We start from the raw sequence: 25,319 nt of genomic DNA, 5'->3' as shown, positions 1-25,319 counted from the left end.
TTGTTCTGTGCCTTCATCCCACAGTGACTATTCCAGGGCGGAAGAAACTGTGAGAAGACCAAGCTCTGGTCAAGTTTATTGTGGGAGCAGCGGTTGAGGAGGGCAACTTCATTGCCATCACAGACCTTAGACGGGAAGAGGCCTAAGTAAGAGTCTGGTTATCCAGTCTATTAAGTGGTGGTCCAGTCTCTTCTTGAATACCTCTAGGGACAGTTACCTCACCACCTCCAGACAAGGCCTATTCAATTACTTAGCAATTTTCTTCTGAAAAATGCTCAGAGTACTGGTTTTCTCATGGGCAGGACTGTCTTCTCACACCATCAGGTGTGACATGGTAAACCCCTAGTGAGTGCAAGGCACCCTGAATTTTATTGAATTCTCACGTAGATTCCATTGAGGAGGGCATTATTATCCCACTTTACAGATGAGAAAAGTGAGGTTCAGGGAGGTACGTGCCCGAAGCCACTTGCCGAACAAGCAGCAGGGCTGAGACTGGACCCCCATTGTGTCCGACTTGCTGTCTCCTGGAGATGATGATAAGGATGATGATGATGAAGCCAGTTTGGACCAGCTGGAGGGGGATGGAGAGGCTGGATCCTGACTCTGTCTGCAGCCACTGACCTGCTCTCAGAGCTGCAGTCTAAGTGGTATGGGTTGGAGTTCGATGTCACTGAGCCCATTATTGCTGCAGCAATTACATTCGTTCTCACCACCTCCCTCTTCCTAAACAGAGGGACAGCAGGGCTGGGCAGGAGGGATGCCTGGCAGGAGTCAAAGATCATCCGCCCAGTCCTGGGTTTATGGTCCTACTTGGGGCGGTGGGGGAGGCTTAAATAGATTATTCCCTGAGGTTACTGCCGGGTCACAGCAGGTATCGGCATATACAACAGTAATAACAATATCATAACTACCATTTATGGAGTGTTTATATATATCAGGCCCTATCTGAGATGCCTTTACAGTCATGATTTTATATAACTGGTTCAAAAAGTTAAAGTGATGTGCCCAAGGTCCCATAGCTAGTAAGTGGCAGGACGTCAACCTTGGTCCACCTGGTTTCAAACCCCTGCTCTTTCCAACACTGTTCACCAAGCCCCCGAGTCATCCATTCAGTCGACAAAGATTTACTGAGTACCTACCAAGGCAGGCACTAGTCCTGGAGGTACTCAGGATACATCAATAAATAAAATCAAGATCCTGGACCTCATGGGAGGTGAGGGGGGTGTGCAATGGAAAAAAGAAATCCCGAAGAACACAAATAAAAACCAGAGCGGGAGAAGAAGGACCAGGGATGCTGGGGCAAGGCAGGATGGCGCTGGTGATGCAGGTGAGTTCAGCAGAGGTCAGCGTGGGCCCACCGGGCAGGGGGGATCAGAGCCAGCGCTCAGTGAAGGACTCAGCCAGAGCCCCGGGGGGGAGAGAGTTCCAGACAGAAAGACTGGGTAGGGCAGAGGCCCTACAGTGGGGCTGTTTCTGGCTTGCTGGAGGAACAGCAAGGAGGCCGGGGTGGCTAAAGTGGAGTGAGTGAGTTCAGAGACACGGTTTGGGAGAGAATGGAGGCGGGTGTGATGATTTCAGCTCCTCCCTGAATGAGCCGGAAGCCTCTGCAGGGTTCTGAGCAGGTGTCGCAGCACCCACCTTATATTTTCCAAGGGGCACTCTGGCTGGCATGTTGAGGGTAGAGTGTAGGGGTCCAGGAGGATCCATGGTGAGATGGTGTTGGCTCGGGGTGACAACAGGGGTGGCCAGACCCTGGATGTTTTTCCAGGAAGTACATTTTCAGGGGTCTTCTGACCGTTCGAACGCTGGGTATCGAGGAAAGAGAGAAGTCAAGGATGGCTCCGAGGTCTGGGACCTGAACTACTAGAAAAGTCCCTCCCCCCAGCCTCCCGCCCAGCTGAGATGTGTCAGGTTCGGGCGCAGGAGGCTTGGCTGGGGGGGCGAGGAGCTGGGTTTCAGACATGTTGAGTTTGGGATGTCTGTTAGCCTCGCAGAGATGCCAAGAAGGCCTTTGGATGTATTTTGAATGTGGGAAGTATTTTAGGACATCTATAAATAAGTATGTCTTTTAAGATTTCAGGTATAAGCTTCATTCATCAGGGGAACAAAAACAGGTAAGAAACTTCTTGTTTCCCATAAGACACCGTATGGATGAAGTGCCATAGTAGTCGATACAATAGAAATTCCGGACCTGGGTGGGCAGGAAAAGAGGAGGGAAGTAACCTGGAACATGAGAGGAAGCTGGCCTGGGGTGAGTAATTTTTGTTCCAGATGATCACGAGCTGAATGCGTTCAAAGAAACCTATGTCTGAGGACTCCAATGAATTGGAAACCAGTACTTTATCTGAAGGGAGAGTCCAAATCTTGTGTACAGATCTGTAAGTAAAAAGGCTGATTCACTTCACATCGGGTTAACACAAGTTCTTGGGAACTAACACTTAACCAGAAGTTCACCAGAGGGCCCAAAGGTGAATTATTGGTCCTTCTTCCCCTGAATTCAGCAGGAAGGAACAGCAGAATTGTTCCTCTATCTGCCTCCACCGCAAATTTACTATCAAGTGTTGCCAAATTTCTTGGCTAAGTACTACAAGTCTTAGAAAAAGGACAGGGCTGTCAGGCAATGATTGAAGCTCCCATTTTAGATAAGTCACGGCCTTTCCTCCTGGAACCTGAGCTGCCCTGTGTGCCTTTTGATATTTCTACTTTGTGATGCATGGAAATGAATCTCACCAGTTCAGATCTTAGGAATCACCAGCCATGGCTGTGAAGTTTGGCGTAGAAAATAATCATGGAGACGTTGAGAAGAAGCCACACTGTCCCAATCTGAGCAAAGTTCAGGGATTTCATATAAAATGCCCAGGTGAGTCCTTCTTGGCAAGGCAGAGCTGAGATTTTAACATGATAAGGAAGATTTTCAGTCCTGTTGGAGAAAACCGGGTGCCTTGTCATGAAACCCATGCAGACACCTTGACATTCTTGACACTCTGTTTCTCTGTCTTGGGCTTTGGATTCTGTATGTAGAAGCTCTCATTGTTATCACCAACAGAGGTTATGATTAGTGCTGGGATCTCTGTGCATTGAATTAAACAAAGGCCGTCCGGGCCCTTGTGGGCACTGGCAGTCTTTTTTGGATGAAGAGTGCAAGGAAGCACCTCCGTTACATCATTTTGGCCCTTTCACACATCATCCCAGTAGCTCCACTGTGATTCGGGTGACAGCCTCCATCATCGGAAGCCAGCTTAGAACAGGGAAGTGGGTTTGCAGGCTCCTCAAGAACCATGGGTACTACCCACAGAGGGTGATGGGCATCTGACCACACATACACACACAGAGACACACACACACACACACACCATTCCACTTGAGTATCAAATGTCTACTGGCATTACCCCCATTACTGCTGTAGCTGGAAACCAATCAAAACCATTCCATTTGATAAAATTAGCTATAGATGCTTCATATACTACAATGATAACTATCCACTTGTATCTGTTTCCTCACCACACTGTGTGCCCCTTAATGACAAGGATGGGGGCCTTTCAACCTTATATCCACAGCCGGAAGCCCTCAGCCCAGTACACAGTGAGTGCCTGATAAAATATTAATTGACCGAATGTGGAAACTGAGGCACGGGTCTCGTCCTCGGGGCCATCTTGAGACCCAAGTCTGGACACAAGCTCAGGATTTCCATTTGCAGACTCGTGCTTTTGCCAGAGGGTTGATGAAAGCTTGAGCTCCAAGGTCTGCATGATCCACAAAGAATTTTTTCCAAGCTCATTTCTAAGAAGGGACCAAGGAGCCGTGTGCCCTTTTACCCGGGACCCAGGCTTTCAGGCCTCTGCCCGATGGATGCGGCCCATCTGCCACGGACAGTGAAGCGTCCTTGTGGTCCGTTCAGAGCATCACACCCATGGCTGCTCCGCCACCCCCAACCCCCCGAGCTGCAGGAGAAACGTCAGACAGGAGGGGAGACGCTGCCACACTGCAGACTGCGTTCTGCTTATCCTGCCGAAGGTCATGCTTTGAAAATATCTCTAATTTTGTTTTCATAGCTTGTTAACCTTTTCCTTCCCAAAACAACGCCGGTGTTTGTTTTGGCTCCTTTCGTGCATTGAGGACGGGTCTGAGTTGGATGCACAAAAGCATTTTTCCCTTAATCTCATTACAAGAGCTCCTCACTCTTGAATTCTTCCCAGGGCTCACTTGCTGTGAAGTGATTTCCTCTTGGAATCGTTTTTTCTCTTTGTGAAGCTGGGAGAGCAAGTATGTTTGGTTTTGTAGGGAAACAGGGAGAGATAGCAAAGACAAAGGCGAAGAAAGCAAAATCCAGCGATACAGTGACGCTTTGGGGAGTTCTGGTATAAAATGGACCCAACCTAAAACTTCTGCCCCTTCGAGCAGCCATACCCAAATTCTAATTTGCGTGAGGGTACCATGCTGAGGTCATTCTTCTCACTGTCGTCTCTTATCTACCTGAAGTTTATAAAATGTGTGACCAAAAGGGCCAGTGCTTTCACAGCAGGCACTTCTCATGTGTTCAGAGTATCTTATTTCATCCTTTCGGCCCCCTGAATGCTGTACATCTGCCTGCGTGGCCACCGTGACTTGGTTCTCACAGGCATGTGACATTTCCAACCTGTTCCTTCTAAGCATGGTGGACAAATTCACCTTGATTGTCTATTCTTATGTTTTAATGTTCATCGTCGAGTCTTGAAGGAATTTTAAGTTTAACCAGTGTTTTGTTAATTTTCCCGTCCTTCACCAAAGTATTCCTTTCCCCTTTGAACTGTTTCTTAAATTGCATCTGCAAACACAAAACTGAAACGAGGGGCAGAGGATTCTGGAAGATGCACCGTGGAGCTGGGGGAAACTGACAAAGAACATCACTGACCAGACCAATCGGCCGTGGCCTGAACCATTCGAGTGACCGAGGAAAAGGGCCAGGCACGTTTTGCCTATTGTATATTGTATGAACTATTGTGTATTGTATGAATTGTATATTGTACGTAGATTGCATATACACACTATTGCATAGAACGGGAAACATGCCTTCACCTTTTTCAGGACCACGTTTTACTTTACGCGTGAAACAGAGAACGGTGCACCCTACCCTTCGAGAGGCAGCGTGAGCCAGTGGTTAGGGCAGGTGTTCTCGGCTGCCTTTCTGGGACTGAGCCCTGGCCCTTTCTCTCATTGGCAAGTTACTTCCCCTCGGCTATGAGATGTGCGTGGGGTACCAGATAGCATCCTTTCTTCCCCCGTTGAGCATTAATTTGGACGTGAACTGAGAGAGAGGAAATATACGGCACAGTCCCCGCTCTTTGCAAGCATAGAAGCCAGTGAAACTTACAAATAGAAAAGGATATGAGCAAACCCTTGACAGCATCTCCCGTGTACTCACACGTTCTCTCCCACTATTTCTTTATTCTATTTTCACGTAAAAACGCGTGTGGGTGAGGGAAGGATTCTGGTAGGCGTCGGTCCTGGTCCTCCAGCACTTATCAATCACCATTCATCTCGGCGGCTCACAGCCCCCGTGCCCGTGTGCTGAAGAGGAGTGACTCATCCGAACTCAAACAGCAGTGCTGACAGTTAACTGAATTCCAGAGCTAAAGTTCCTTCCTACCTACGGCAACTCTCCACAGCTCAGAGCTCCAGATTGCTCGAAGCGAGGCTGCAGTGTTTATGAGAGAGAGGGTGCCTATTCCAAGTGATTGAAAGGTCATGTTTACGGGTAAGATTCCATTTCTCTTCGACTTCCAGGCTTAGAACTTGATGCACACTTGGTCCAGGAGAAAATGGACCAGACAGTAATTAGAGCTGAAGATTGCCGTTAGCATCTTCCTACCAGGCAGAGGGCAATGGCAGACCGGCCTCTTCGTACTCCCGACCTAAATGCTGTAATTGGCAAGCAGCTGGTCCCTCCTTTAATAATCCTTCATCTTCTCAGCGATGACCAGGGGCGGTCGCTGTTTGCTGGCTGCCTGGCTGGGGAAATTAATGCACGTGCAGAGAGAATTTCATTGAGGAAAGATTTATTTCTAGAGTCCCTTCACAACGTTGTGTACATTTCAAGAGGAAAGTGAGGATGCCAAGGGAGGAAGATGATTGTTTCCATTGGGGGCATCAAGTATTGGGCGGTTGAGCTGGTTGGCCTGACGGACGTTGGGTTGTCATGGATTAAGGTGGCAGCAAGGGCCGATCCATGTAGGGAGCAGGAGGTGATTCATTCACGCGGTTTAGCAGACTGTCGTAGTGATCATGTGCACACAAAAGCAAACACACTTTTTGGGAGATTCCAAGTTAGGCTGTGGAGTCTGGGAAAGCCATCCGCAGCGTGAGCCCTGGCCCCTCCAGAAGCTCCGTTTACGGTGATGGTTTCTCACCGTGGGTCACTGACCCTCTCTCTCTGGTTCCTGGTTATTCAGGATTTAACCGAGGCAAAATGACAACACAGGTGAACTCCTCCGGTTCTTCCCCTCTTGAATTCCTCTTTGTTCTCAGCCAGGCCCAGGTCACAGTACACAGCCTGCACGGGCCTGTCTGTGCAGGACGCAGCCAAGGCTGTAAACATCAGGCAGCAGAAAGAAGCTTTAGGCCTGGGGTAGTGAGTGGGCAGCCCAGACCTGCAAGTCCCACACCCTTGCAGAAACGACTTTGGGGTCCCTCCCAGTTCTTACTGCAGACGACTCACTTTCTGACTGTGGCCCTAACGATCAGAGAAATGTCTACACTGGCAGAAAGCTTGGTGATCTACACCTTCAACCGCCTCTTGTTACAGAAGAAAAATCTGACTCCCACGTAGTCATAGTAGAAAGTCTGAATCAGATCCCTGTCCTGACTTGCGATAAGTCCCTTCTCAGACCACCGTAGGCCAGCAGTGTGTTGGGCATGGAATGGTAGGGAGCTTTAGACCGGCTGATTTGGTTTGGAAACACTGGTCTTTAAGACACTTCTATCCGACAGAATCCTTCCTTCTCCTTTTCCTATAACTGGTTGCAGAAATTCGTTCAAGAGATGCCAATTTGAGTCCTGGCTAATTAGCTAAAGTTCTTTTAGAGACATTCTTTTTTTTTTTTCTTTTTTTAATTTTGTGTATAGTTGATTTACAATGTTGTGTTAGTTTCTGGCATACAGCAAAGTGATTCAGATATATATATATATTCAGATGTATATATATATTCAGATATATATATACTCTTTTTCATATTCTTTTCCATTATGTGGAGACGTTCTTAACCCCTTTGGGTCTTGGTTTCTTTCCCTGAAAAATCTAGAATAATAGTGATAATAATAATACCTTACATGCTGACCTGTCAGGATTACCATGAGGATCTAATGAATAATGAATATGAAATTATTTGAAAAGTATAAAGTTCTCAAAGTATCATGTAGTGCTATTGATAATAATAATTTCACTGCATTCCCATCCCTTAAGAACAAACAACCAAACTCTTATTTCTTTGACTTTCACCAAAACAAGGCTCTCTCTGACCTTTACCCTTTGGGTTGTTGGCTCCTCCCAAGCATTGGCCACCTGCTGCTTGGGGTTGGATTGTGACCCTGATAGTCACCTTTGGGGTGACCTAGTCAATTTCTTACCCCCTTTCTGTTTCTGTTGTTCCCCTGTAACACTGATGTAATCATTCAGAGATGGTGGCGGTCCTGCCTTGCAGAACACAGATGCTGAATTGTTGTTAAAGCATCTCTATCATCACAAAAGCGTCTGATGGGCACGTGCTGTGTGTTTGAGCTTGCTCATGGGTTTCCAAGCTCGGCATTCAAGGCCCTCTATGGTCCAGGCCTGTCCTGCTTTCCCGGTCATGTTCCTTCTGCCGCTGGGAATGCCTTCCCTTTCCTCCCCCTGTATTTCCAGCTCTGCCTCTGCTGGACTTTCTACTGCTGTCCCATCATGGCCTCCCCGTGTCCAGTCTTCTGAGGCCTGAGCATCTGCTCTTCCTCCTTGAGGGTTTCCCTGAGCTTCTCAGCAAAAGGCACCACTTCGCTCTCAGAGTTTCCAGGACTGTTCTGCTGAATTTCTTTCATACCACCTTTCTCATTCTGCCCTTTGTCTTAGATCTTCATCGGCATGTCTTCTGCCTTCTCTGAAATAAATACTTGCTGAATGGGGGCTTCCCTGGTGGCGCAGTGGTTAAGAATCCGCCTGCCAATGCAGGGGACACAGGTTCGAGCCCTGGTCCGGGAAGATCCCACATGCCGTGGAGCAACTAAGCCCGTGCGCCACAACTACTGAGCCCGCGCTCTAGAGCCTGCGAGCTACAACTGCTAAAGCCCGTGCACCTAGAGCCCGTGCTCTGCAACAAGAGAAACCACCGCAGTGAGAAACCTGCGCACCAAAACAAAGAGTAGCCCCTGCTCGCTGCAACTAAAGAAAGCCTGCACGCAGCAACGAAGACCCAACGCAGCCAAAAATAAATAAATAAATAAATTAAAAAAAATAAAAGACCAAACTCATTAAAAAAAAAAATACTTGCTGAATGAAGGAATAAATGTGTTGTCTTGGAATAACTGATTTATGTTTGTAGCTGCCTCTATAATCAGGTGACAAGGTCTTAAGAGGCAGGGACCACGTCTTATCCACAAATATAATTCAATTAACCAACACGTTGGAGGAACCAGGCTGACATGACCCCGGAGGAGGTGCTTTCAGGGTGGGGACAGAGTAGGCGAGACACATCTCTGCCCTTCAACTCACAATCTAGTTGGAAAGGTAAGACCAAAAGATGCACAGAGAAAACACCCCAAATGTCCATCAACAGGGGAAGGAATGAAAAAGCGAAATTATTGTATCCATGTGGTACACTACCACTCAGCCATAAAAATTAACCAACTAGTGATAACGCTCAGCATTGACGACTCTCAACAAAGTTATGCTGAGCAAAAGAAGCCAGACATCAAAAACGATCCACCGTTTGATTCCATTCATAGGATGCTCTAGAAGAGGAAGAGGAAGCTATGATAACAGAAGTCAGATCAGTGGTTGGCTGGGCTGTCTGGGTGGGTGGTGGGTGGTGGTAAAGGAAGAGGATCACAGCGGAACTTTCCAGGGTGGAGGGGTCTTTTATGCCGTTGGGGTGGTGGTGACATGTACACATTGTCATCAGATTGTATACACTTCAATCCTGTGCATCTTATTGTATGTAAATTATACTCCAACTAAGTCAACTTAAAAATGAGTTGAGAACTAAAAGTACTTCATTTTTTTGAAGAGTTCTTTTTCTTAATTTTTATTTTTATAGAAATATAGTTGATTTACAATGTTGTGTTAGTCTCTGCTGTACAACAAAGTGATTCAGTTACACACATATTCTTTTTCATATTCTTTTCCATGACGGTTTATTACAGGATACTGAATATAGTTCCCAGTGCTACACCGCAGGACCTTGTTGTTTATCTATTTTATATACAGTAGTTTGTATCTGCTACTCCCAAACTCCTAATTTATCCCTCCTCCTGCCATTCCCCTTTGGTAACCGAAAGTTTGTTTTCTATGTCTCTGAGTCTGTTTCTGTTTTGAAAATAAGTTCATTTGTATCATATTTGAGATTCCACATATAAGGGATGTCATATTGTATTGTCTTTCTCTGTCTGACTTATTTCACTTAGTGTGATAAACTCTAGGTCCATCCATGTTGCTGCAAATGGCATTATTTCATTCTTTTTTATGGCTGAGTAGTATTCCATTGTATGTATATGTGTATATATATATATACCACTAAATAGTACTTGAAAATGTAAAAACCAGTCCAAGACAACAGTGGAAGAGATACAGCAAGTCAGGATTAAGAGTAAAGATTAATTATAGAGACGATAATTGCACTGAGGGTCTGAGGGGGGCACTCTCCCATCAGGCCATGGTGGCCTTTAAAGCAGGGACTCGTGCAGAACCTTGAGGATGATAAAGGGGAGGAAGGTTGTGCGCCAGGTAGACGCATCTTATGCTCCTTCTGTGTTGGCCTCAACCCTCATCATAGCCCCAGGACCCCAGAAAGCACTTAGCAAATAATTTTTTGCTAAAAGAGATGAACTCTGAAGAATGAGTTCTTTCACCCTCTGTCCTGGGAATGTGGGCACATGCCAGGCCAAGGCCATGCCCACATGGGTTTGTGGGCACTTCATGTCTCTGACCCTTTGCCCAAGCTGTTCCCTCCCCCTGGAACTCCCTCCCTCCCTGTTCTCCGCTGGAGAAACCTCGTTCCTTTCCCAAGACTCAGCTTCCCTCGCTTGGGGGCTTTAAGGACCTGCCCCTCCTGTTCCTCCAGGTGGGGTTCTCTGTCTGGGTCAGGCTCTCACGGTGACTCATCCCTTCTGCTCCCCTGATACCCTCTCCTTGTACCCTGGTTAGCAGTCTCCAGGGCGTCTGTGAATAATTCCTAACTAGGTGCTTGCCATGTAACCAGTCCTTTTTTTTTTCTTCTTCTTTTTCTTCTTCTTTTTTAGTGTGCACAAGAGGCAACGCCACATATTCAGGGCTGGCTGAGGGTTTCATTTTCAAGCCAAGCCCTGCTACTTGGTGGGATATACCCCTCCAACTGGCCACCTTTGCAGGGTGGCTGCATTCTGTAGATTCCTGACCCATAGGTAGCCCAGTGACCTGCAGGAGCAGTTCTCGCAAAGGTTCCCTGAGTGCCCAGCAGCGAGAACCCAGAGGGCTGTGCGCGGTCTGTCATCATGCATGTCTACAAGTAGTAAATTGCACCCAGTGAATTTCTACGTGGTAAAATCCTCCTGTCAATCAGCCCTGCTCCCTGGGGGCAGGAGACCAGAAAAGGGCGATCGCTCACAGAATCACAGGACAGCGAATGGTAGACAAATCTAAAATGATCATCTAGTCCAAAAGATGGGGAGACTGAGTTTTAAAAGGTGAAATGATAGTCTCACTATGGGGACCTTCAAAAGCCAACAGAGAAGCAAGAGAAACCCTTTTTGTCCTCCTCAAAACGCAGGGGGTGGCGAGGGAAAAAAATCAATCAAAGTCACCTGGAACAGAACACATCGGTAAGGAAAGACATGCTATTTTCAAAGTTTCTAAAAGGATATTAGTAACAGTCAGGGGGGAAAGAAACCTACATAAAAACTGCACTTGATAAAGGCCTTTTGGAAGCAGATAAAGGTGTGCTTTGCTGCCTCGCGGCCTTGAGCCTTTCACTCTGCTTTGTCCAGCTGGGTTTGGAGATTGAGGTCTGGGAGTGTGATTGTTTATCTGTTCCAAGTGATACTGGAGTTGTTTGCTTTGAACAATGTGACTTTGTTCCTTTGTTGGATGTAGCCAGCAGCAGAGCTGTTGCTTAGGAAAGGAAAAAAACACATCAGGAACTTGCTCAAAGTAAAAGGGGGTTTTGCGGGTTAAATATTGGCACAAGAGCCGAGGCAGCTGAGCTGAATCTCTGTCAAGGCAGAGATTCGGCTGTCCCGGGGGCAGGGAGGGACATGCCTCGAATGATTCCCTTTCCAGGGCTGCCCTGAGACAGAGGCACTGGCCCTGGGTTATTTCCAAGAAGTTGCTCAGAGCAATTTATCAGAAGCCGGAAAAGAGAGCCTCAATGTTTTTGAAAGATCATTCGCTATTTGCTTCCCCCAGAAGAGGGGATCTATTATTACCTGCCTTCTGTGGGGCAAGGAGACAGACCGGAAGCTGAGAGCCCTGGCTGATGTGAGCCGCAGCTCTCTAAGTACGCCTACTGTGTGCCAAGCAGTGTACCAAACACCTTTAAACACTGTCTGTATATCACCTAGTTAAAGCATCCAACGACCTAATGGGACAGGTTCAGGGCTGCACATCAGCCGGCTCACAAAGCCCACTGTTGCATCGCCTCCCACCCGCACGTTCAGCGACATCATGGTACTAGCTTGAAACTGGCCGTGATGGATTCGTACAGCCACTATGGAGAACAGTACGGAGGTTCTTTAAAAACCTAAAAATAGAGCTACCATATGATCCTGTAACCCCACTCCTGGGCATATATCCAAAGAAAACCATAATTCAAAAAGATACATGTACCCCAATGTTCACTGCAGCACTATTTACAATAGCCAAGACTTGGAAGCAACCTAAGTGTCCATCGACAGATGAATGGATAAAGAAGATCTGGTATATATACACAATGGAATATTACTCAACCATTAAAAAGAAGGAAATAATGCCTTGTAGCAACATGGATGGACCTAGAGATGATCATACTAAGTGAAGTAAGTCAGACAAAGACAAACATCATAAGATATCACTTATATGTGGAATCTTTAAAAATGATACAAATAAACTTATTTTCAAAACAAAAATAGACTCTCAGACATAGAAAACAAATTTATGGTTACCAAAGAGGAATGGCAGGAGGAGGGATAAATTAGGAGTTTGGGATTAACATATACACATTACTATATTTAAAGATAATCAACAAGGACTTGCTGTATAGCACAGGGAACACAGGTTATCTTGTAATAGCCTATAATGGGAGAGAATGAAAAAAAAAGAATATATATATACATAACTGAATCACTTTGCTGTACTCCTAAAACTAACACAACATTGTAAACCAACTATATTTCAATAAAAATTAGTTTTTAAAAAAGAAGTTGACCATGATGGAAGTATTTACACCATGGAAACTGGCAAATGCTAGAACATCAGAAGTTTCTTTTTCGCTTGGTTGGTGTCTCCGAGAGCTCGTTGTTCACCGTTTACCACTGGACAGACACGAGACTCCCCCCGGTTTACAGAGGAGAAATTGAGGTCTCAAGGAACTTGTTGGGGGGGGACACAGTTTTCAAGTTCTCCAAAGAAAAGGCCTTCCGCTGAGACCTCCTGCAGGGTGCATTGGGTTCCTTAGGAGAAGGGCTAGAAGAGGCAAGGGGAGCTGGAGGGGAGGGGTAGAAAAAGGAATGTTTGCAGCTAAATTGCCAGCAAGAGTGAGGGGAGGTGACTTCATTGGATAGGTCACCAGCCAGGGGTCTGCAGGATTCAGACAACAAGGTTTTGCTCGGAGGCTTCCTGGCAACCTCAGGAGCTACTGGGAGAAAGAGACCAAAGAGACCTTCCTGAAATGGGGGTCCTGGGGGCCCTGGGTGGGCCTGTCCGGAGGTAAGGGCGGGGGAGGAAGCCTGGAGGATTCCTGGGGAGCCGCCCCCGGGAACCTGCTTTGAAGCACACCCCCCGAGGTGAGAGGCTGTGCTCAGGGGCCAGGAGAAGCGGGTGTGACCTGCCCTCGCGACCTGCCCTGGGACCAGCCTTCCTCACTTCCTCTTTGGGACAAGAAACCAATATTCCATCCCATCCACCCCCGAAGTGCACTGGCCATGCCTGAGGCCACCAGCCTCTCAGGAGTGAGGCGGTCACGGTAGGGCTGTCAGGTGCGCCCTGTCTCCGCGTGCCCGCCAAGCTGGTTTGCAAACCTCAGGCCTCTGTGCCGGCCAGGGCAGGGCTGGGACGCCAGGTTGTCAAGGAGTTGTCGCATGGGGGGTCGGACTCTGCAGAGAAGACTCCAGGACGCAGACAGCGTGGGCGTGACTTCTGGGTCACCTGTGAGGACTTGTGACTTGGGGGAGGGGGAGGGAGCGGAGCTGGGGTTCTGAGGGGAGGGATGCGGATGGCAGAGATGTACAGGGATTCTTGAGCTTTGCTGATCAGGTGAGAAGGAGGAGCTGCCCTCCCCACCTCTACGGCTGCAGCATCTCCTTCCTCCAGCTCGGTCATCGCTCAGGGATGGATAGTGGCTACCAAAGCTGGCTGGTAAGTTTCTATTACTTTTCTGCCATGGAGGTCCCAAGTCATCTCAGGGGCCACCTCGGACATCCACAGCCCATGTGTGAGATATTTACTTCCCACTCCAAAGTGGGCTCTAGAAAACCCAGCTTTGGGTCACAGAGAGAGATCACTACACTTCCAGCCAAGCCTGTGACCAATAGAAAATGCCACTGAAACACTGTTGAGCACCATTTTTTCTTTCCTTGTGTAAATCAGAACCGTCAAGGGTGCCATTATAAATGGCCTCTTTGTTGTGCATCAGTAAACTTTACAAGATAATGGAGATGGAATCGTGATGTTGTTGGAGTTTTTCCCCCTCCCTTCTTAACTTTCTAAATCTTTCCTGGCTTTGTGGCTTTGCTGCCTAGCACAGTAGTAAATGATGTATGAAATGAAGCATTTCTTCCCTCCAGCCAAGCAATGGCCCTGCCATCATTGCCCCAATATTTATTATTTGGAGTTGTGTTTGGGCTGGCTACAGTCAGAAGAGCCCATCAGTGCTTTTTGTTTGTTTGTTTGTTTAAGACCAAGAAGGAAGGGGAGGAAAAGGGAGAAAAGCAAGAAAGATTTGTGTAATAAGAAAAATAGAGTGGGTCTGTAATGCCAAAATATTGGTTGGACTGACTTCTCCCTAATATATATATATATATTTTTTAGCGTCTTTATTGGAGTATAATTGCTTTACATTGTTGTGTTAGTTGCTGCTGTATAACAAAGTGAATCAGCTATATGCATACGTATATCCCCATATCCCCTCCCTCTTGCGTCTCCCTATCCCACCCCTCTAGGTGGTCACAAAGCACCAAGCTGATCTCCCTGTGCTATGCGGCTGCTTCCCACTAGCTATCTATTTTACATTTGGTAGTGTATATATGTCCATGCCACTCTCTCACTTCGTCCCAGCTTACCCTTCCCCCTCCCCATGTCCTCAAGTCCATTCCCTACGTCTGCGTCTTTATTCCTGTCCTGCCCCTAGGTTCTTTAGAACCATTTTTTTTTAGATTCAGCAGAGGAAAGGCCTTCTCCATTATGTTCTGTACCCTCTCCTGTGGGACTCAGCCCTTCCATCTTGGTCATGGCGGTCTCATCAGACGGTTTACTGCCTTTGGGGCAAACATATGCAGACTTGGTTGTGTTTGTTGTTTAGCAAAATATTACAAAAATGTGTGACTATCTGTGAACTTGTACAGATCTCATTTTTCTGTAAGCTTTCCCCATCAGGAATCTCCATGTGATTCCTGCTCCATTTCAATTGATCTTCTTGCGTTTGCTGTTTGTGACCACATAATTAGCTTCTAATTATAGTTTGTCCATTCTCTAATTATCTACATACAAAATTTGGCCCAATTTTATTTCGGCATAGAATATCATCACTTGTTCCCTAGTTATTTCTGGAAAGATTCTTGGCCCTACAGTCTGAATTCAAATCCCAGCTTTGTTTCTTCCTAGTTCTGTCACCTGAAAAAAATGGACTTTATTTCCCTGTGCCTGAATTTCTCCTATATGGAAGCATATTGTGGCACATAATGTGTTTGCAAAAGTTATTCATTTTTTTATATTACTTCAAATACTTGTGCGGCCTTTCTCACCACCCCATGCGGGCTGTGGGTTTCATGAAGTCAAGAATCCTGTTGCACATTTCTTGGATCAGTTGTAGTATCAAGCACAATGTTGGATGTTTGTTGATTGACAAGCTGTTTCTCCAGCTTGGAAATAATGAAAACTATTTCCCAAACTCTTTTTTTTTTCTGTCGGTTTGGGTTTTAGCCAGTGCATTCTTATAAGCCAAATGATAATTTGAGTTACTGGAAGCAACACAAAATATGCTCCCAAGTTCAATAAGCAAAAGCAATAGATCTAAATGACAAGCTCCATGTACCAAAAGAGGCCACACATTCATCTTTCTGTGGGATCAATTCGGGGCAGATGCGATATCACTTGTAAAACAAGCACTGATTCTGTGTTCCCTGTAATGGATGTATTCTATTTCTACATCTTGAATCAACATGGGTTTTACCTGAGTTTACTAATCATAGCTACATTTATTGAGTGCCTACTATGCAGGGGTGTGTTGATAAACAGGCTCTTGGGGGAAAATAAAGCCCTGCTTTGTAGAATCTGCTGATTTCCATGGAGGAAATACTCTTGCCATGGTCAATGTCAAGCTACTGACATGACATCACTGAACAAATGATCAGCCCCCAGCCACCTCCCCTACTATGGTTGATGCTATACATGTATTAGCAATAACTTTCACAACACCCCTACAAGGAAGATATTATTGTTCCCACGCTGTCAGTGAGGAAGCAGGCTTGAAAAACGCTTTGCCCCAAATCGCATAGCTAGTAAGAGGTGACTTAAGGATTAAACCAAGGTCTACACGACTCCCAAATCCACGGTTTTCCCAGTACGTCACATTTCCCTGATATAATGCTGTGAATGAATGCGTGAATATGGTGGCCCACTAGTCACAAATCCTGGCACGACTAGATGAGCAGCATTGTGTCCAGAGAAAGATCCAAGACTGCCCAAGAACTCCTGACCCAACCTTGAGAGACATGAACTTTCTCACAACTTACAAGATGGTACGTACCCATTGGGTTAGTCAGGCAGTGTTATCTTGTTTAGTCCTGGCACATTTCCGTGTGATATAATTAACCCAGACATGTGGTACCTACTCTGTGTCCAGCAGCACCAAGGTCAGTGTGTCTAGGGGAGAGTGTGGAAGGAAGTCCTCCGCACAGAAGGGGTCGGAAGGGACACCATCACGCCCGCCCCTCCAACAGCTGCTGGCCGGCAGAGTATGTCGGTTTTCAATGATCCTGTGGTGTGACCAGAAGGGGAATTTTCAGCACATTGCAAAAGAGGTTTCAAATGAGTTCTTCAAGTTCAGGTTCTTTCTTCTGGTAACTCCGGATCTGCCAGCTTCTCCCTGTCTTTAAAACTGGCACAATAGTGTTCATCTCTTTATATCCCCAGGGGATTAATGAATTCATGCCTGTGAAGGCTATAAAACCCTCAGATGACAGGAAGCATACAAACACATATTGCTTTTCTTTTCCTCCCGTGACTTGGTTTTCTGGATGTCACATCTTGCTATCGTAAGACCTAGACGTAACCAAAGCAAACAAAATAACTGCTTTCCATACTTATTGCTGTTGTAAAGGGGTCCTGTGTTATGAAATAATAATAATGACAAAAATAATAACATCTTGTGTCTGTGTAGCACCTTTCTTCTGAGGAGCTCAAAGCACTTTACAGACACAAGAAAAAATTGTCAACAGACAATTTATAGGGAAAAAAATTGACTCATGTTGTAAGGAGTTACTCTGTGAGGGATAATGGTTCTGTTATTTTCACAAATTGACTGGCAAACACAGTATCTATTTCTGGTCTAAACCAGGAATAAAAAAGCCACGTAGGAGGAAAGCAAGGGGACTCGGGGTGAGCAAGGAATCGAGAGGGCTCCTCTTCTGGTTATTTACCTGAACTCAGTCTAGACGCAGTCTGGGACAATTCTGACCCCAAGTGACCCCGTGACAAAAGGCTGCTCATTGACCTGGATGTTAATATCAAGGGACAGCTGCCTGCTTTCTAGACCTTCCTTGGGGTTCCTCTCTGGGGTCCAGACAGAGCTTGTTGGATCATCTCAGCAGATGTTGGAGGGTGAAGCTTGGAACCCATCCCCAGAGTGCCTCTCCTAAATGAACGGTAGGCCTCACCCTGCTTCTTAAATACTCCCCCCCCAATTCCCTATGGCTTCTGATTTTACCTCCCAATACTCGCCCAAAATCCAAGAGGCGCAGACAACCAGCTATAGACCTCAGAGGGGACTCTGAACTATCAGAAAGAGAAATTAAGTAAACAATCTCATTTACAATTGCATCAAAAGGAATAAAATATCTAGCAATATATTTGACCAAGGAGATGAAAGACCTGAACCCTGATCTTGATGAAAAAAATTGAAGACAACACAAACAGATGAGCAGATATCTCAGGCTCATGGATAGGAAGAATGAATATTGTTAAAATGACCATACTCCCCTAGGCAATCTACAGATTCAGTGTATTCCTTATCAAAATAACCAATGGCATTTTTCACAGAACAAGAACAAATAATCCTAAAGTTTGTATGGATCTACAAAAGACACGGATAGCCAAAACAATCTTGAGAAAGAAGAACAAAGCTGGAGGAATCACACTCCCTGGTTTCAAAGTATAGGACAAAGCTATAGTAATCAAAACAGTATGCTACTGACACAAAAACAGACACATAGATCAATGGAACAGAATAGAGAGCCCAGAAATAAACCCACACTTATATGGTCAATTAACCTACAGCAAAGGAGGCAAGAATATACAGTGGGGAAAAGACAGTCTCTTCAAGAAATGGTGTTGGGAAAACTAGGCACTACATGTGAAAGAATAAAGCTAGACCACTTTCTTACACCATAAACAAAAATAAACTCTACATGGATTAAAGACTTGTAAGATCTGAAACTATGAAACTCCTAGAAGAAAACATGGGCAGTACACTCTTCAACATCAGTTTTAGCAATATATTTGTGGATCTGTCTTTTCAGGCAAGGGCAACAAAAGCAAAAATAAATAAATGGGACTACATCAAACTAAAAGGCTTTCGCACAGTGAAGGAAACCAACAATAAAGCGAAAAATCAGCCTACTGAATGGGAGAAGATATTTGCAAGTGATATGTCCATTAAGGGGTTAATATCCAAAATAGATAAAGAATTCATACAACTCAATATAAAAAAAAAAAAATCTGATTAAAAATGGGCAGAGGACCAGAGCAGACATTTTTCCAAAGACGACATACAGATGGCCAACAAGCACATGAAAAGATACTCAACATCACTAATCATCAGGGAAAGGCAAATCAAAACTATGATGAGATATCACCTCACACTTGTCAGAATGCTATTTCAAAAACGACAAGAAATAACAAGTGTTGGTGAGGATGTGTGGAAAAGGGAACCCTTGTGCACTGTTGGTGGGAATGTAAATTGGTGCAGGCACTGTGGAAAACAGTACGGAGGTTCCTCAGAAAACTAAAGATAGAACTATCATACAATCCAGAATTCCACTTGTGGGTATTTATCTGAAGAAAATGAAAACACTAATTTGAAAAGAAATATGCACCCCAATGTTCATAGCAACTGTATCTACAGTAGCCAAGATACAAAAGCAATCTAAGTGTCCATCAACAGATGAATAGCTGAATGAACAGGGGAAGGGAGTGGGGGGGGATGGGCAAAATAGGTGAAGGGGATTAAGTGGTACAAACTTCCAGTTATAAAATAAATAAATCCCAGGGATGTAATGTACAGCATAGGGAATACAGTCAATAACACTGTAATAAGCTTGTATGATGACAGATGGTAACTAGACTGATAGTGATGATCATTTCATAATATATAAGAATATCAAATCACTATGTTGTATGCCTGAAACTAATATAGTATTGTAAATCAATTATACTTCCAAAAATAATTTGGAAGATATCATATTTTATAAAAATAGTGCTGCCTTGTGAAATAAACCTTTTTCACTATGAACAGAAATGAAAGTCGTGGGCCCTACAAAATGCATGCAGCCCACTCAGAAACACTAACATTGTTTCAAAGGATTGCTGGTTCTAGGTTAGGAATCCTTGCTCTGGGAAGGAACCTATTGGAGCGGGAACACCAGTACCGTGTATTTTGGGTTTGGAAGGTTGTCTTCCTGCAAAGAAAGCAGGGAAGGACAAAGTAAAGTAAGGAAAGCTGAGGGCGCCTGGAGAAAAAGGCAAGAAAGGCGCTCAGCAGCGGTTTCTCTCTCTGTAGAGGAGAAATTAAAAGTTCTCAAATCCAACTTTGAACCCACTTGGCTTCCCCCAATTCAATGTTGACGCTGCCCAGGTGAGAGCAACCCAGTGACCCCCCCCACCCCAGGGGACTCAAACGCAGGGTGGGGAAGGGCCACTGCACCCAGGAGGTATTGCCCCAGTTCAACCTCCCGGTCCATCCACCCCTTTCTTCCAGAAATCTTCCTTTCCCTGTGCTTCCCGTGGGATTTTCTGCCTCAACTCTGGGCTGCCCCTTCCGCTCAGTTCTCAAGCGTGTTATCCAGGTGGATGGGTGTTAGTGAGAGAAAGTTTGGCGAGGGTAGGAAGGGGACCCTGATCCCTGATTCTCAACACCTTTTCCAGCTCCGTGCTCCACGCAGCTGTGTGTATGGAGAGAAAAACAAGGGGTGTGTGTGTGTGTGTGTGTGTGCGCACGTGCGTACGCAAGCAGAGTGGGCCGGGGCAGAGCTTTCGTCACTGAAATGAAGAGTTCCTGTTTATAAACATTTGCTCACCATTTATACATGTGGAGGGAATTAACCACAAAACATGACCCACAACTTCAGGGCCTCCATTTTCACATCCTTCACACCACATACACTTTCTCTCTCTACCCCAAAGCCGTTGAGTAGAAAATAATTTCTCTCTATTGTAACTATAACCAACGAGAAGAACACACTGAGGCCTATGGAGCGGGTAGGGGAGACCCTCACGCTTGGCCCATGGGGTTACTCTGGGAAAAGTTATCAAACGGGCAGAATTTGTGCTCCTATCGGTTAAATAGTCCCTTTTGCAGACTCTCTCTTCAACCCTTTCCTCCCGCCAACTGCCGTGTAAAATGCTGTCTAGGATGGGTCGGGGGGCTGGGGGTTGGGCAGCTACATGTCAGCTCTCTGAGGGAGGTGGCAATGGCTTAAGGCATTTACTCTTTCCAGACCTTTCTGAAGCCCCCAAAGAGTTTGAGATCCAAACCAAATGTATCTCTGTAGGATTTGAGGCAAAGCACCCATTTGTAGGAAAAGCGGAGCTCCAGGTGGTAGGCTGCCTACAATCTATTTGTGTCCTCAGCACCATCAGGTGGTGCCACCTAAATGCAGCTTCCTCTTGGGGCCAGCCCCCCTGCTTCCCCCAAACCCGCTCTTCCCCCCTCACCAACCCCCCCTCAGACACTTTCTGTGGAAACTGGCCCAGGACAGGGCCCCACACCCACCTCAGCAGATCATGGCGCATTTGACCAAATAATCCCAAACCCGGGCTGCTTTTGTAGAAACTTTTATCGATGGGACGCTCCTTAGATCAAGGCCGTTTCATTGGGACATACTAAAAATAATACAAGTCAATGGACATTGAGTGTTTAATATATGCCAAATTTGGTGCTAAATGTTTGACATACGTGACCTCATTTTGTCCTTAAAACAGCCCTGGGAGGGAGACACTATTATTCTCCCCATTTTGTGATTGAGAAAACTGAGGCTTGGAGAAGTTAAGTAACTTGCCCAAAGTCACACAGTCAGCAGCAGGGCCAGGACCCGAGTCTGTCTGATTCCAAAGCTTCTTCTCCTACTCTCTCCACTTGTACACAAAAAGATCGTTTTCTGGAAGGTTCTAAACCTCTCTTGCATACAGTCCTAGACAGAATTAGCAGAAAAGCGTCTTCCATGGCAGAGGGCACCTGGAAGACAAAGCAGCAGGAAATGCACAGCAAACAGGTTGGTGCTGTGGGTGAAGGTCCACAACCTCAAAACATTCAGCAGGACCGCCCCTCACATGCAGCCCCGACCACAAGCAGCATCCTCTCTAGACGGTATGTGGATCTGAGGATGCTCCCCAGGTTGGAGCACGATCGCTTCTCTGAAAGGTTTCCGGCAAATGCCTCTAGCCTGTTCTCTTCCTTCCATCTTTCCTGTCTGCCCCTTTCCTTCCTCCCCGCTGCTAGTCCTGAGGGGCAGGGCTCTGCTGGGTGACCTTGAGACACGACCCCTTCTGCATCTATTTCCTCATCTGGTTTGTAAAATGAGCAGAGTAGTTCCACCCCCGAGAGAGGCTGTGTGAATTAAATACGGTACAAAAATGAGTGACACGCGCTAGCACGTAGCAGGTGATCAGAAAATGTTGGTGACCTCATTCCAGTCATTTTCTTTCCTTCTCTCCTCCCTTTATGTTTTCCTTTCCTTCTTTTGGCATTGGACCATAATGGCAATTTTTCACCCCCAGGATCCCCCAATCACTTCCGCAACATGTGAGTCGCGCGTGGAGGGATTAACCGTGACCACCTTTCTTTTGCAACTAAAGAATCTTGTGATCTGGGTGCTAAACTCAGTGTGGCCGCTGATGGAACATATGTGCTGTAAACAGGTAGAATATTTTAACTATCTTCTAAAATAATTTTAGATTTTGGATTGGAAGGTAACCTCTGAGGCTCCATCCTCTTCAGGCGCCACTGGGAAGGGCGATGAATTAATTCAGCCGTGCCAGGAGCTGCCGCAAAGTCTCAGTCTGCATCCCTGGAAAGGGTCCTTCTGGGCTGCATGGCACAGTTCACTCATCCCGGCTGCATCCTTGGGAGATGGGCGGGCCCTCAGCCCCCCTCCCCCTGGAACTTCTCAGCCTCGTCATCGGTGGCAGGAAGTTCTGTATCACAAAGGTGACTGCCCTGGTGCTTGGCCGGTCTCTGGAGACTGGGATGACCCAGGAGAAGGGGACTTGCCATGTCAACCACAAGGAGCAGAAAGAGGCTGAGACCTGGGGGTGGACCAGGTGAGGGACCTCCAGGCACCCAGCTGGGGAGGGTTCTGGCTGAAAGATGATTTGAGGAGAAGGGCTCTATAGGGATGGTGGTGGTTTTGCTTGTTTTTTTGGATCGTCCTTTGAGCTAGTAAGACGGTTCTTTCTGATGAGGGACTGAGCTTGTACTCCCTTCCAGCTGGTTTGGGGGCACTCCAACGGCAGGGATGTAAGCGTTTTGCAAACCATATTCCAAAGAGCACATCTAACCATAATTCCGTGTTCTCCTGTGGGGACGCTCCCCACCACCACTTTTCAGCTCTTGCTTGGATGGCTGAGGAGTCGGGCTGGGGGGAGGGGACCCACTTTGGATTCAGATCTACCGAGGCTGAAGCTAGCCAAAAACAGAGCAAAAAGAGAAGAAGTTTGTCCAGGCTCAGATGAGGAATCTCAGACCCAGGGAGAGACTGCTCCAGGACACGAAGGCCCCAGATGGCACTCCAGCGTCACTGGGCCCCGGCGTCCTGCTTCTTGAGGTTCACCCTGAGTCCCGTCCAGAGTGCCATGCATTAGCGTCACCAGAAACACAACCACGGCCAGCTCTGTGCCCAGGGCTGCACGGAGCAGCACAGAGAGAGCGGCCACTGCCCGTGAAAGGCAATCACCCCCAAAAGCAAACTCCCTTTCACTCCCCAGGGCCGCCGGAGATTGCGATGCCCCAGCCGCTCAGCCCCCCAAATGTTCTCTCTCTGCCGGCCTCATCCATGTCAGTCTTTTGAAGCTCTGCTCCGATTCCATGAGCATCCCAGATCTTAAGAGACTTCTCTCCCATGTCCCTTCCTTCCTTCCAAATGAGAAGCAGGTATAAGTGCTGGGTACCCGTGTTTCAAAACCGGGTGGAAGGCAGGATGCAGGTCTGGGAGGGTGAGTAAGAGAGAAAGAGAGACAGAGAGAGAGCGAATGGCATTATGGGACTGGAACTTGACTTCTAACTTGGAGGACAGGGGAGGGAGGAGGTGTGCTGGGCTTATAAGGCTAAGGCAGCGGCGATATGGGGCTGAGGTCCCTGCACATTCCGCAGGCCAGGGCACTGCCATGAGGGCTGCTCGGAGGCTCCCCAAACCTGGAGTGCAGTCACCAACTTCCTTCACTTGACATTTACCACCAACTTGGGGATGTCTTCCATCTCTCCAATTACTTCTTCACGGCAAATACATGTGTATATATTGTATCATGTGTGCACTCGTGTGTGTGTGTGTGTCTGTGTGTATCCTTACAAGGAAAACTTATCCTCCATAGTAAAACAACAACAACAAAAAACAACAACAGTATTATTAATTATGTTTTGGATTGACTTCACAGAGATCTGGGAACATAATTTAAGTAAAAAACTATACTCATGATTCCAATGCTATTATTCTTATTTGAATTGTAACCCTAGGAATTTTCCAGCCTGTCAGCCAAACCAGCACTTGGGCGGATTGACAGTTTTCAAAAGCTAAAATCATTCCAGTCTTTCGCTACCTCCTAGGAGAGGCTTGAGATTCTGGAGCCCGGGCGGGGCTGCGTCCCTGCTCTTATGGCTCCACCCACTTCCCGTGGTTTCCTGACTTACTTTAGCCCTCAGGTGGGTGAGTTGCTCTTGACCATGTCAGTAGATCTGCCTTCGAGTGTACTGGGGTGCTGCCTGCTTCTCGCTCCTTTCAGTGTGCCCCGGCCTGTGACCTGTTCACAGAGCTCTGAGCAGACCTCATCCCCCTCTTCCACCCTCACTGCTCACCTGGGGCAGGTGGAGGGCTGTCACGTGTGGGCAGTCAACAAGAGGGACTCCCTCTTGCCCTCACTTGTTAGCCCCTTCCTGACACCGAGGGATGACAGAATGGTACCTGAACCCTGCCTGCCGATGGATTTGAGCCAAGAATCCCAAATTCTACAGCTTCTGTGCCAATCGAACCATCCGGCTTCCTTTGGTTCCCATGTTTCTACAACCTGTTCCTTCAGTGTTGTGGAATGTAATTCACTATACATCCATTAGGTATACAGATCCTCACTTATACATATGGCAAACATAGGTACATATAGGTTGCATAGCACAGACACATACGTATATATACAAAATGTGGATGGTGTGTTCCTGCTCGGAGACCTGCACGCTCACAACCACACCACCACCATCGTCTAAGGGCTGCACAGCCAGCGGGTCTTGATCAGCCACAGGCTCCCTGAGGTCCTCCTGGCCTCCATAACTCACCTCTATGCATTCATAATGGTATTTTGCCGCATTACAGGGCATTTTCCTAACAGGAGAGGACTTCCATTCTGTTTAGGTGTCAATGAAAACAGAACTTTCTCCTTACGATTTTACACATCTGATGACTGAAAGAACTCTCCACAGATCAGATTCTGGCTCCACACATTGCAGACTCTGCTTCTGCTTCCCCATGGACCTGGTTCTGGACCCAGAGGCCACAGGATTTACATGGTGATGTGACCCCAGGCCCTGTACCTTCACGTGTCAATGCCCTACAAGCCAGCACGGGGGCTGAGAGGAGTAACCCTGGAAACAACCTCTATGCCAGAACAGCTAGGAATCACTTGGTATACACTGAAGAGACGGCAAACTGCATAAACAGCCCACTCGGTCCAAATTCAATATCCCCTCCCAATGTAATTTTCCCTTAGCCAGATCCCAAAAATGCTCAAAGCCACTTCAACACCACGAGAAACTAGTGAGGCGTGTAGAAGCAAAGTTGGGTTGGCAAGAGACAAAAGTCTTAACCTACTTATCTTGCTACTGCAAATTTTACAAAGTACATGCCCATGTGAACTGATTATTATGGCGTCTCCAGGTCCGAGGGAGGGATGGTGCGAGTGAGGGGCCCTGAGGTTAAACTTTATTAACCTCCTGGTAAATCCACCTCTGAGAATAGGATTTGGCAACCGTTGATAAAAGGGATAAAGGAAATCAAGTATTCCAGCTGAAAGCAAA

General features: G+C 46.6%; 1 protein-coding gene and 1 long non-coding RNA gene across 4 annotated transcripts in view; one reads left to right on the top strand and one right to left on the bottom strand.

Annotated features, from left to right (window-relative positions):
- The window catches only part of LOC309642125 (uncharacterized protein), a gene marked incomplete at its 3' end in the record, with an annotated part of 275,923 nt that overhangs the window by 3,655 nt on the left and 246,949 nt on the right, over positions 1–25,319 (bottom strand). For all 3 annotated transcript variants that reach the window (XM_082423148.1, XM_082423147.1, XM_082423149.1), the window contains one exon: positions 1,639–1,805. In XM_082423148.1, the coding sequence (XP_082279274.1) occupies positions 1,639–1,805 (167 nt within the window). The remainder of the gene's footprint in view (positions 1–1,638; positions 1,806–25,319) is intronic.
- On the top strand, positions 1,798–10,996 carry LOC309642133. Its single transcript, XR_014252985.1, has 2 exons — positions 1,798–5,734; positions 8,078–10,996. It is a non-coding gene; the product is annotated as an uncharacterized lncRNA (long non-coding RNA).

The sequence above is a fragment of the Balaenoptera physalus genome (assembly GCF_965194825.1).
Source record: "Balaenoptera physalus genome assembly, chromosome: 14".
In the NCBI taxonomy this organism is placed as follows: Eukaryota; Metazoa; Chordata; class Mammalia; order Artiodactyla; family Balaenopteridae; genus Balaenoptera; species Balaenoptera physalus.
Note: the sequence above shows the minus strand (reverse complement) of the source record. Positions and strands in the feature narration are given on the sequence as shown.